The 13,995-nt window shown below is 36.5% G+C and overlaps 1 protein-coding gene across 5 annotated transcripts in view; it reads right to left on the reverse strand.

Moving 5' to 3' along the window:
* The window catches only part of EML4 (EMAP like 4), a 160,161-nt gene that overhangs the window by 15,291 nt on the left and 130,875 nt on the right, over positions 1 to 13,995 (reverse strand). For all 5 annotated transcript variants that reach the window (XM_077843478.1, XM_077843477.1, XM_077843475.1 and 2 more), the window contains 2 exons: positions 3,483 to 3,571; positions 2,064 to 2,161 (listed from right to left, as the gene is read on the reverse strand). In XM_077843478.1, the coding sequence (XP_077699604.1) occupies positions 2,064 to 2,161; positions 3,483 to 3,571 (187 nt within the window). The remainder of the gene's footprint in view (positions 1 to 2,063; positions 2,162 to 3,482; positions 3,572 to 13,995) is intronic.

A 13,995-nucleotide genomic window follows, 5' to 3' on the forward strand; every position in this document is an offset into this window, starting at 1 on the left:
ATGATCACCTTTAACAGTTCCTAAGGATATCTCAAAATAATACTTTCAAATGCTTTAAAGACAAAAGCTGCCTAACTGGAGAAGGTCAAGTCTCATGCATTGATAAACTTGCTATTTCTCAACACTTCCAAGGTCATTCTCATTATTCAGTGTCCCACACTGTTGTTTCCTTTCTGGATCAGTTGTACTCTAAGAGCACAGGACAGTGAGATACATATTGAAAAACCTGAGGCATTATCATTATACTGGAAAGTCTGTTCTATTAAGAGGAGAAGAGGGTTCAGGCCCTGGATTTGCCATGTCATGATGCAACCAAGGACAAGTCTTTTATCTTTTCTGAAAGTCAGTCTCTACATCAGAAGAGCTGAGTCAAGTGTGTACTACAAGGCTACCTGTAAAATTTTCTGATTCCACAAGATTAAAATTTAATTGATATACTTTCAAAAAGAGTGAGGTAAAAAATTAAGAAAAACTTAGTGCCTAGTAGGGTAAACTTCAGTAACCTGAAAATTCCTTTCAGTGGAATATTTCATTTGCTCACGTGGTATAATGAGGCATTATTGTACTATACCATATCACAAGAATTATGATAATAAGTCGATTAGAAGAGAGATTTCAATAAATTAATGGATAATGATTCAAAATTATTGTCAAAGCAAAATTATTTTGGATAAATTCTAAAACTTTGATGTTATTTGTAGACCAGTTTATAGAATGGTTTTAGCCTATGGTACAAAATACGCAAGTACATGCACACATGCAAGTGCACAAAGTAAGTATGTCTCTTGTTTGAATAGCAAATGGCCTGGGTTTTGCTTATGTATACGCTTCTAAAAACTAATTCTTTTATTTATCCCCCTAAAACCATTTTGTGATCTCTGCTACCACTAATCATTAATTCATCAAGTAATTTCCTAATCACTTCCTAACATACACACCGAGGTACCTTTTTCTATAAAAATAATAGTTAACACATTTTGAGGACCTATTATTTCCCAGGCATGATTAGAAGTATTTTATATACGTTAATTTACTTTAATCCAGTAAAGCAGAAACTATTATCCTCATTTTACAGAGGAAAAAATTGAAATAGAAAGTTTACATAACTTGCCCAAGGTCACACTAGGTTGTAAGTGGTGAAATAAGGATTTAAATCCAAGTAGTCTGATCCCAAGTCTGTTGCTTTTAACCATGATGCTGTATACATAGAGCCTGCCTTTTTTGTCCTGCCGTCAGCTCAAATGTATATTTTTTAAGGACAAGGGATAAATCTTACATATATTCCTGGTCTAGAATGTTTCTTGAGTTAGAGAATCCCTGCCACAGGATAAGTACTCAGAATGTCTACAGAACTGAATCGAGCCTTTACCTTACAATGATAATGTGGTCAATCAGAACAACAAATTGAAGGAAATATGTCTCTGCTAATAACTCTCTTAATGCAGAGAGATCTCCACATAAATTACTTTACTTTTAGTGGTAACAGGTGATAAAGGAAATTACAGGATGTTGGGAGTGGACAGGAATGTGGGACACTGGATTAAAAGTCAGATACCGGGATCCCTGGGTGGCGCAGCGGTTTGGCGCCTGCCTTTGGCCCGGGGCGCGATCCTGGAGACCCGGGATCGAAACCCACGTCGGGCTCCCTGCATGGAGCCTGCTTCTCCCTCTGCCTGTGTCTCTGCCTCTCTGTCTCTCTCTGTGTGACTATCATGAATAAAATAAATAAAATCTAAAAAAAAAAAAAAAAGTGAGATACCCTTTTATTTCTGACTCACTCCATTTTCAAAAAGTGTTATTCTAAGGGTTTCCTATGGAAATAGCTTTAGAAACTGCCTTATATCTAGTCAGAAAGCGACAGGTATTAAATTCCCATCAGAAGAAGAAACATTTCTAAAGCACACAGGGAATTGCAATATTCTGCTGTTAAGTAATCTGTTTTCAAAGAGATTAAAGTAGTTAAGGATAGAAAATAATGGATACGTCAACGTAAACATTTAACATTTTATCTCAAGTAAAATTTTCCAACACTTTTATAGCTTAATTTTACTTCAACTACTTACAGTGCACTTTCCATGTCTGCTATATTTTCTTCCATTTTCTGAGACTACATAGAGGTAAATAAAGTTGTCATGAGATCCTACAGCCAGGAGGGTACCATCTAGAATGAGACAGGAAAAAGTGTTAACTAGAGAAATGTGTTGACAGATTTGCTGCTATTTTATTGGACTTGTACTGAGTATTTTATAAATTTTAAAAATCTCAACAATTTAACTATTATTTGGTATTGGATGAATGAATCCTTCTATCACTAAGCACACTTGAAAAACATGGCCATCTAGTACAGTCATTTTTTGGAGATACTCCTAGGCCTTGGACTTGAGGCTCATCTTCTTTTAGTTAGCTACAAACTGGCTCCAGGGAAGTTAACCTGCTCTTATGGGTCTAAGTACATAGTACTCATAGGCTAAGTGTACAACTGCTCATTTTGGCTGAGCACATATGACCTCTCCAACCTGGTAAGGGACTATGTTCTCTTCTTTTATGGTCTCTTCTATTGTTCTTACCATATAACAGATGGTCAATAAAGTCCAACTGATCTTTGGATTTTAATTGCTATGTCTGTAGTAATTTGCTAGTACAGCACTAAAAAAGCCAAACCAAACAGAAAACCTTTCCTGCTTTAAGATAACTTGCCGGGCTTATAGCCTAAAGCAAATACTTTTCCTTCCATGTTCAACTCAAAGAATAGTATTCTGTGCTTCCTTTAAAACAACTTGGAAGCAATCAAAAAGATCCTTTGGATCCCACACCAATCCAACTATTACTGTAATATATTTTCAAATTAGGCAAATGTTACACTAACTCCAGGGAAGGAGGCTATGAATCAAAACCATGTTGATTATGGGAAAGGGGAAATCGGAATATTATGGAGACATAATTAACATTCTGAATAAAGCATAAAGAATTATTCAAACAGGGCTAAACGAATTTATCAAATTCTTGTAAGTGGCTATTTTATCTCATTAACAAAATCATTACTATGTAGCCAGTAACAATGCAACTAGATTTTAAAGAACTTGAACAGCCTATAATGTATTTTGAATATTACTATAATTTATGTTTTCTTACATATAAAAAAAGATTGTTAAATAGAAGTAACATTCAGCCTAATACCCACCCAAAATTCCAAGTATGTGTAATTCCCCCCAAATGGGATTTGACTGTACTATATTCTGCTTTCAACTGCAAGTGCAATTGTAACAATTCGTTCTAAATTTGCTTGATAATTTAGAATGCTGTTTAACTTTAGAAGATCTTTTACAGTTTCCTGCAGCAGAATTTAATCTGATGTTGGTGGAAACATATTCAATAGTTAACAAGTTCAGAGAGTAGAGAAAAAAGTAGTTAGCTTTAGTGGAAGTGAAAATATGCAATGACAGAAATGCTGTAAAAGCTAGAATGGGGGTAAATCCTCTTACCTACTGAGTAGCGCATCACAGAGAGCTGTTCATTCCCATCTGTGTGGATAGAAACTAGATCTCTGGTTTCCGCATCCAGAACAAACCACCTGTTAAGAAGTAAAAATCAAAGTTTTTTTTCAGATATTAGCACTTAAAAAAAGAATTGCTTTTTCTCCCTTTTAACAAATTTTAATAATGCCCTTAAATATGACATGTTTCCATCTTCCATTGAAGAATAAGTTCATTTTGCAAAATGCTGGTAAATACAATTTAAGTATATGTGCCTAGGCATGTTCTCATTTCTGTTTTAGGTACTCAACGCCAACTGTATCTCTTTGCTAAGTACCATTTAAACAGAAAGTTAAGATGATAGGATCAGTGTTCTTGAAGATTAAACTAGAGATGGGAAAAAAGAAATGAGCTAACTGAAACAAAGACCAAGAGGAACTCAGAGAAGGGAAATGAATGATAGAAGACACAGAATAACCTTCTGGAAGGGTAGAGAACAGGTCGAGCTGAACACAGAGGGAAAGAGGTACAGGTGGTTCAGCGGCAGGAGGAGTGACAGCTGCACAGCTATGGAAATGGGAAGGAGCACAGACAGTATGAAGGTGGGAGGGGAAGGCAGAGGGCCCTTCTTTTGGAGTGATTTCAAAGGAAGCAGCAGGGGGCGCTCTGCCTCTCCAAATAACTCCGCATGTGCACACAGCTCTGAATTCTTTCAAAGATAGTTTTTTGTTCACATTAACAGGTAAAGTCAAAATGTAAAAGCTTTTGAGAGGCAAAATAATGGTTAAACTCAACTATATAATAAACAACTTTTCAAATCTTTTAATAAGAGCACTTGAAGGGATGCCCAGGTGGATCAGTTGGTTAAGCCTCAAGACTCTTGGTTTCAGCTCAGGTCCTGATCTCTCAGGGTGTTGAGACGGAGCCCCACATACTGGACTCCCTGCTCCACGTGGAGTCTGCTTAACACTCTCTCTTCTTCTCCCTCTGTACCCTCCAACTGTGCTCCCTCGCTCTCTCTAAAATAAATAATTTTTTTTTAAAGGGCACTTGAAGGCAGGGAGATGGTGCTTCAGAAAAGCACAGCAAAATATGAGGTATAGGGCAGCCCGAGTGGCTCAGTGGTTTAGCGCCTGCCTTCGGCCCAGGGCGTGATCTTGGAGACCCAGGATCAAGTTCCAAGTCGGGCTCCCTGCATAGAGCCTGCTTCTCCCTCTGCCTGTGTCTCTGCCTCTCTCTCTCTTTCTCTGTGTCTCTCATGAATAAATAAATAAAATCTTAAAAAAAAAAAAAAAAAAGAGGTATAAAGCAAATGTTGGCAATTAGAGACTGGGTAAGTGAGAGGAATGCAGGGTATAAATCACATACACAGCTGCTTGGAGGGCTTTAGAGTTGTGCATTGCCTGGCTCAAATCAGTCACTAAATAAATATTTGGAGAATGAATAAACAAATATAAAGTAAGTCTTGAATAAACAAATATAAAGTAAGTCTTGAAAATGACAAAAGCCAAGTTTTAGGAATAATTATTTAATACTGTAGTGTGTAGGAAGAAATGTTTGGTGTGGAGAGAATGGAACAAGACTAGCAAGTCTTGTTTTTAAGATGGGGGAAAAATCCACCACTAAAAGAAGCCAATATAGAAATCATAAGGACAGTTCCTTGTAATTTTGAAGCTTCAAAACTAATACCTGGAAAGAGATCATTTCCATTTCAGCCTAAAAGAAATAACTATTTAGGTGGGAGAAAATGACAAGAAAGAACTTAAAAAAATGTTTAGTGATGTTGCTCAACATGCCTTAGTGCATGCAAGGTAGAAGGTGAAAGAATGAAAGACACCAGCTCTTACCCATCAGTGAAATCCCTCTCTAATGAAAAATACTCATGCGTGAATTTTAGTCACTTGTGAGCTAAGGGTTGAAATGTCTAGGTAGCTAGCCTAATTCATAAATTCTGTCTTCTACGTTGGTAAAAGAAATAGCTTCTATTTGTGAATACCTGAATTAAAGCCAATAGTCAGAAAGTGGCACCCTGAAGCTCTATGCTCTATGCTTAGTGGTCACTTCCATTCCAACAGGTGTGTTACTTTACTACAGCTGTACAGTACCCACAGATTATAGGTTTCTTTTGAGAATGTAGATTAATCAATTTTTATGGCTACCATTGTGAAACTCCTCTGAGCCAAGAAATGCCAAAGCTGATGCCAAGTGAATTGCCTTTTCAGAGTAAGGGCACAAAATATTCCAGCTCAGACTCATCAGACAGACCTAAAGAACAATGAGAGACAATGCCACTCTGCAGGTATCAGGTTTTTTTTGTTTTGTTTTGTTTAAAAGATTTCAGGTTTTTAATGAGTTTATGGAAACTTTATTATACTTTCTTTAGCATCTGAATAATTACCATTATTTATTCATGTATTTATTTACTTAATATTTATTTATTCATTCATGAAAGACAGAGAGAAAGAGACGCAAAGACACAGGCAGAGGGAGAAGCAGGCTTCATGCAGGAAGCCTGATGTGGGACTTGATCCTGGGACTCCAGAATCACGCCCTGGGCCAAAGACAGGCGCTAAACCGCTGAGCCACCCAGGGATCCCCTTCTTATTCCAGTACAGAGTATATAAACTAGAACACAAGCTTCTGCTTTAAGATAGTTTGGAATTATTATCAGGCTTTATATGACCTAAAGGACCTGATGCATCCTTCTAAATATAATTGCTCAGTATCACAAATGGGAAATCTTTGGTGATATATTTAAATTGCTCTGACTTGTGGGTCAAGTATCTAAGCATAGCACTATCATTTATCTTGACTTTTTTTTAATAAGATTTTATTTATTTATTTGAGAGAGAGCATGAGAGAGAGATCACAAGCAAGGGGGAAGGGTGGAGGGAAAAGCAGTTTCCCTACTGAGCAGTGAACCCGACTTGGGACTTAGTGCCAGGACCCTGGGACCATGAGCTGAACTGAAGGCAGATGCTTAACCAACTGAGCCACCCAGGCACCCCTTTTCTTGACTTTCTAAAAAGACACAATATTGATTTCTTTAGTGGCAAGAAAAGAATCAAGATTTTAAAATTGGAGGGATCCCTGGGTGGCGCAGCGGTTTAGCGCCTGCCTTTGGCCCAGGGCGCGATCCTGGAGACCCGGGATCGAATCCCACGTCGGGCTCCCGGTGCATGGAGCCTGCTTCTCCCTCTGCCTGTGTCTCTGCCTCTCTCTCTCTCTCTCTCTCTCACTGTGTGCCTATCATAAATAAATAAAAAATTAAAAAAAAATAAATAAAAAATAAATAAATAAAAGATTTTAAAATTGGAGAGTAAGTCCCTAAATGAACATATTTATGAGTTAAAAAAATATTCATCAAAATATATAGTGTGTCCTCTTGGTGGTAGATAGATTTGTAACCCTCTCACCTTCCCTGTGCTGTCCCCCCATCTTCTACTTATAAGAATAGGAATGATTTTTATTAGAAAAATGTAAAGTCAAAACAGGAGGAAGAGAGTCTAATTCAACCCTTTTATTTTACAAATAAAAACAATGAAGTGTTCTCATTTCAAAACATCTGACCAGTCATCAACCAACTAGTTAGTTGATAGAGCTTCTGGCCCTTGTGCTTTTCACTAATAACACACAAGGGAAGGGTATGATTCCACAGAAAGTGTTTTCTATGTCTTTGAGATACATTAGTATTTAAGGATCCAGAGAAAAAGGGATAGCAAAGGAGGCAGAATAGGAGTTTATAATCTAACTGGGGAGACAGAATGAATTCATAGTGGTAAACAGTTCAGTGTAATATGAATTATACAGTTATAAGGATTATAAAGTCTCAGAGCGAGGAGTACTCACAGAGGAGATGGGTGATCTAGGATTTCATTATGTCAAATGTGTTAAGAAATAAACAGGCAGAGAGCAGTAGATAAGAAACTACAAAAAGGGTTGGCATGTATATAAAGGATAGCTGGTTGGAGTGGTGAAGGAAAGCTTTACCACTTAATGAGCTTTAAAGGCCAAGCTAACAAGTTTGGATTCCACTGTTTAGGTATCAAGAAGAATTTAGGAATGTGCTAATCCAGTTAGCTCATAGTTTCCCACATTTGCTCAATCCATTCTTCCCGCTTAACATGAGCTCCTCACTCTTCACTGCTTCTTCAAGATCCAAGAACTTCAAGGCAGGACCAATGCCTCCTCTGTGAAGTATTCTCTGACCACTAAGGCTCACTGTAATTTCTCTGCTGATCTTTAAGCATCAATGCCTGTTTATCCAAGCAATATTACATTATTAATAGGTTATGTTCTTTATCTCTTCAAGTACTATCTAATTAGGCTATAATCTACTTGGGGTTTGGACCAGGTCTCATATTTCTTTGTGCTACCCACTGCATCTAGTTCAGTGCTTTACAAGTTGCTGGAACTCAATAAGCAATTGGACTTACAACAAGGCAGAACTCAAGGAAATTCATGCTGATGGAGTTCAAAGACACTGTGCACAATAGGAAATGAGCTTAGGAATATCCGTGGGCCAAGTTAACACCAAATTATAGATGGAAAAAGCTATTTGTTTTTCTAATTAGAAGCTTTCTCTTTTAATTATGTCAAAGAAAAGTCTCAGCTAATGCTAATATGTTTTTGATTATCACCCCTTTTGAACAGCAGGAGCATTTCTTATACTCAGAACTTTACAGTCGACAGTACTTTAGCTACATTGCTGGCTTGCCAAAGTGACAGTCACCATCAAAATTGAGGAGCTGAGCCAGATCACTTAAATCTCTCCGAGTCTTTTGTGATTTCATGTCAACAATTAAATTCTTTACCAACCCACTCACCAAGCTCCCTTCCCAGCCTGCTGCCCTGTCAAAGCTGTCAGTATCACTATAGACCAGAAACTTTGGGATCTTCATGAAATTGTTTCTCTTGGTCTGTCCACTCCTCTTTTCATCCGTATATGTTATATATAGTATGTTCTAAATACTAACTCAATTTTATGTATTTCTTTCTTTGAAACAATTTCCAACTTTATTCCTTGCTTTTTATTCTTCTTGTCATCACACTTCAGGTCTATTAATTTCTCTAATTTGGGTGTCTTATCTCCATTTATCAGCCTATAAAATGACTATAGCAAAAACTGTTGATTTGGAAATAAAACTGGGTCCAACCAAGACCAAAGTTCTGTAAACTGTGCAAACTGCTTGGAGAGTTCTTTTTTTTTTTTTTTTTAAAGATTTTATTTTTATTTATTCATAGAGACACACGCACACAGAGAGGCAGAGACACAGGCAGAGGGAGAAGCAGGCTCCATGCAGGGAGCCCAACGTGGGACTCGATCCCGGATCTTTGGGATCACGCCCTGGACTGAAGGTGGCACTAAACCACTGAGCCACTGGGGCTGCCCTGCTTGGAGAATTCTGTCTGAGTTGATATAGACCTGACATCCTGACGGGATGGTAAATTTATCTGTGGTTCCTCTGAGGTCTGGTATATAGGTTGAGTGTCTTTTGAGAAATCAGTTTCAAAAAATAGGAAGGGGAAGGATGATCAATTGGTATCTTGGAAAATGAAGCAGAATGTATTTTTAATAACTCAGAGATTATAAGCTTTCAAATTAATAATAGTTCAGGTTTATACACAAAAGACATGGTGTACAATGGGAAATGAGCTCAGGAGTACCCGTGGGCCAAGTTAGCTTTATGAAAAACTTTAAATTCCAACAAGAAGCCCAAATTTCAAAAAAATGAGACAATGTAGTAAATATACAATGGAATACTAATCTGCCACAAGAAAAGGAGACCTTACATATTTGCAACAACATGGATGGACATAGAGGATATAATGCTAAGTAAAGTAAGTCAATCAGAAAAAGACAAATACCATGAGTTCACTTATATGGAATTTAAGAAACAAAAAGAAAAAGAGACAAATAAATAGGCTCTTAAATACAGAGAACTGGTGTTTTCCAGAGGGGTGGGATGAAATTGATAAAGAAGATCAAGTGTACACTTATCTTGATGAGCGCTGAGTAATGTACATAATTGTTGAATCATATTGTACACCTAAAACTGATATAAACCATATGTTAATTGTGCTTCAATAATAATTTAAAAAAAGAGAGAATGTTATCTTCAAAAATCATGTTATATGGGTTGTTGAATCATATTGTACACCTAAAACTGATATAACATATATAATGTTATAACATTATATAACATATATAATGTTAATTGTGCTTCAATAATAATTTAAAAAAAGAGAGAATGTTATCTTCAAAAATCATGTGTGGGGTGCCTGATTGTAATTTATTAATTAAATGGTTTTGGTTTGACAGATCTAAGATTTTGGTAACTAATGATTAATAATTATAATATGTACTGATGTTTATTCCTTTATAAGCTTATTATCCTAATACCAAAACCAGACAAAGGCATCACAAGAAGACTACAGACCAATATCCTTTATGAATATAGAGGTAAAAATCTTAATAAAAAAATATGAACAAACTGAAGCCCGCAACAAATAAAAAGAATTAAATACCATGACCAAGTGGGATTTACCTCAAGAACACACGGTTAACATCTTAAAAATAATATAGTACTCTGTACTAATAAATGACAAAAACATGGTATTTGACAAAATCCCAAACCCTTCTATTCAACAAACTAAGAACAGAAGGAAAATTCTTCAACATGACAGGTGGCATCTATGAAAAAGCCACAACTAACATTATACTTAGTGGTGAAAGGCTTTCCTTCTAAGAGAACAAGAGAAGGATGACCACCCTTGCCACTTCTATTCAATATTGTACTGGAGATTCTCCTACTTAGGACAATTAGACAAGAACAGTAACAAAAAAAAGGATTCAGATTGGAAAGAAAAACAATTTGTAGATTACATGGTCTTGCCTATAGAAAATCCTAAGGAGTCCACTAAAAAAAAACTATTAGAAGAAATGAGTTTAGCAAAGTTGCAGGATACGAGATCAAAAGATGAGAAGTAGTTGTATTTACATACACCAACAATAAATATTCTAAAAATGAAATTGTTTTCTCATTTAAAATGGCATCAGGAGAATATAATACTTAGGTACAAATTTAACAAATGTGCAAATCTGTACCCTAAAAACTAAAAACATCTTGAAAAAGAAAAGCAAAGCTGGAGGCATCACAATTCTGGACTTCAAGTTGTATTACAAAGCTGTTGTCATCAAAACGGTATGGTACTGGCAAAAAAACACATATAGATCAATGGACTAGAACAGAAAACCCAGAAATAAACCTACAACACTCTGGCCAATTAATCCTTAACAAAGCAGGAAAGGCTATCCAATGGGAAAGAGTCTCTTCAACAAATGATGTTGGGAAAACTGGACAGCTGCATGCAACATAATGAAATGGAGCCACTTTCTTACATCAAACGCAAAAATTAATTAAAAATGGATTAAAGAGCTAAATATGAGACCTGAAACCAGAAAAATCCTTGAGGAGAACACAGGCAGTAACCTTTTTGACATTAGCTGTAACAATTTCTTTCTAGATGTGTCTCCTGAGGCAAGGGAAACAAAGGCAAAAATAAACTATTGGGACTTCATCAAAATAAAAAGCTTCTGCAAAGCAAAGGAAATAACCAACAAAACTAAAAGGCAACCTATGGAATGTGAGAAGATATTTGCAAATGACATATATGATTAAGGGTTAGTATCCAAAATCTATAGATAACTGACAAAACTTAACTCCCCCACAAAATGAATAATCCAGTTAAAAATGGGCAGAAATCTTTCCAAAGATGATATATATATGGTCAACAGATACATGAAAAGATGCTCAACACCACTGATCATTTGGGAAATACAAATCAAAACTACAACGAGAAAAAAGAAAAAAAAAAAACTACAATGAGATATCATCTTACACCTGTCAGAACAGAATGGCTAAAGTCAACAACAGAAGAACAGGTGTTGGTAAGGATGTGGGGAAAGAAAAACTTTCTTACGCTGTTGGTGGGAATGCAAACTGGTACAGCTACTTTAGAAAACTATAGTATAGAGATTCTTCAAAGATTTAATAACAGAACTACCCTATGATCCAGCGATTGCACTACCAGGTATTTACCCAAAGAATACAAAAATATTAACTCAAAGGGATACACACACTCTAATGTTTACAGCAACATTATCTACAATAGCCAAATTATATAACAGCCCAAGTGTCCATTGACTGATAAATGGATAAAGATGTGGTTGATATACACAATGGAATATTGCTTACCCATAAAAAGAATGAAATCTTGTCATTTTGCAACAACACAAGTGGAGCTAGAGATTGTTATGCTAAGGTAAAATATGTCAAACAAAGAAAGATAAATACCTTATGATTTCACTCATGTGGAACTTAAAAAAACAAAACAGCGGCACCTTGATGGCTCAGTTGGTTAAGCATCTGACTCTGAATCTTTGCTCAGGTCATGATCATCTTGGGGTCGTAACATCAGCCCCACGTGGGACTCTGTGCTCAGTGGGGAGGCTGCTTGGGATTCTCCTTCTCCCTCTGCCCCTTCCCTGGTTCATACATGTGCACATGCCCTCTTTCTCTCTCTCTCAAATAAATAAATAATCTTAAAAAAAAAAAAAAACACAAAATGGGCACCCATTTTGACTCAGTTGGTTAAACATCTGCCTTTGGCTCAGATCATGATTCTGGGGTTCTAGGATTGAGCCCCACATTGGGCTTCCTGCTCAGCAGAGAGTCTGCTTCTCCCTCTTCCTCTCCTTGTGCTCTCTCTCTCAAATAAATAAATACAATATTAAAAAAAAAACACAAAACAAATGAGCAAAGGGGGAAAAAAAAGAGAGGGGTACACCAAGAAACTATAGAGAACAAATCGATGATTTCCAGAGGGGAGGTGAGTGGGGGGATGAGCTAAATAGGTGGTTGGAATTAAGGAGTGCACTCGTGATGAGCAGGGTGTATGGAAGTGCTGAATCACTAAATTGTATACCTAAAACTAATATTACACTGTATGTTAACCAGTTGGAATTTAAATAAAAACTTAAAAAATCCCTATTCAAAATGCCAACTGGCTTCTTTATAGAAATTGACAAAATTGATTTTAAAATTCATGTGGAAATTCAAAGGATCCTGAATAGCCAAAACAACCTCAAAAAAGAAGAAAGTTGGAGGTTAGAGGATTCACACTTCCCAATTTCAAAACTTACCACAAAGCTACAATAATCAAGGTTGTGATACTGCCACAAGGATGGGCATATATAAATTAATGGAATAGTATTGCAGAGTCCAGACAGAAACCAATACATTTTTGGTCAACTGATTTTCAGCAAGGGTATCAATATCATTCAGTGGGGGAGATGGTGTTGTAACAACTGTATATCCACATGCAAAAGAATGAAGTTGAGTATCTACCTCATACCATATACAAAGATTAACTCAAGATGAAACAAGAGACCCAAAGGCAAGAGTTAAAACTATAAAATTCTCAGGAGAAAACACAAGAGTAAATTCTTATGATCAAGAGACAAGAGGAAGAGTAGATAAACTGGACTATATAAAACTTTGAAATTTCTTGTCACAAATGTTACTGCCAAGAAAGTGAAAAGACAACCTTTGGAATAGGAGAAAATATTTGCAAATCTTTTGTGTAAGTTACTACACATCCAGATAATATATGAAGAATCCTTGCAACTTAATAAAAAGACAAAGCAATTAAAAGACAGGCATAGGATTTGAATAGACATTTCCTAAAAAGGCTATCCAAGTGGCCAATAAGCGCATAAAAAAGGTAACTCAACATCATTAGCCAGAGCTACAAAGAAAAAGCATTTCACATCCACTAAGATGGCTATACTCAAAATATAGACAAGTGTTGGTGAACATGTGGGGAAATTCGGTCCCTTATACTTTGCTGGTGGAAGTGTAAAATGATGTAGCTATTGTGGAAAATAATTTGGTTATCACATGACCCAGCAAGTCTTCCTTGGTATATGCTCAGGAGAGCTGAAAACATGTCCATACAAAAATTTGTATGAATGTTAGGTGAAAGAAACTATTTACAAAAGACCACATATTGTAGGATTCTATTTATATAAAATCTCCAGAAGAGACAAACCTATAGAAACAGGAAGACTAGTTGCCTAGGGCTTGGGGAAGTGGGTGAGGAAAAGAAGATTGACTGCCAGTGAGTACAGGGTTTCTTTCTGGGTTAATGAAAACGTTCTCAAAATAGCTTGTGATCTTGCCAAAAATTACTGAATTGTATACTTTAAATGGATAACTTTTATGATATATATCTTAATAAAGCTATTTTAAAAAAGAATCCTTTGGGACGCCTGGATGGCTAGGCGGTTGGGCATCTGTCTTTGGCTCAGGGTTTGGTCCTGGTCCTGGGATCAGGTTCCGCATCGGGTCCCCTGCTTCTCCCTCTGCCTGTGTCTCTGCCTCTCTCTGTGGGTCTCTCATGAATAAATAAATAAAATCTTAAAAAAAAATCCTTTATTATGTGAGGATCAGCATGTCAA

Source organism: Canis aureus, chromosome 12, assembly GCF_053574225.1.
Source record: "Canis aureus isolate CA01 chromosome 12, VMU_Caureus_v.1.0, whole genome shotgun sequence".
Lineage (NCBI taxonomy): Eukaryota > Metazoa > Chordata > Mammalia > Carnivora > Canidae > Canis > Canis aureus.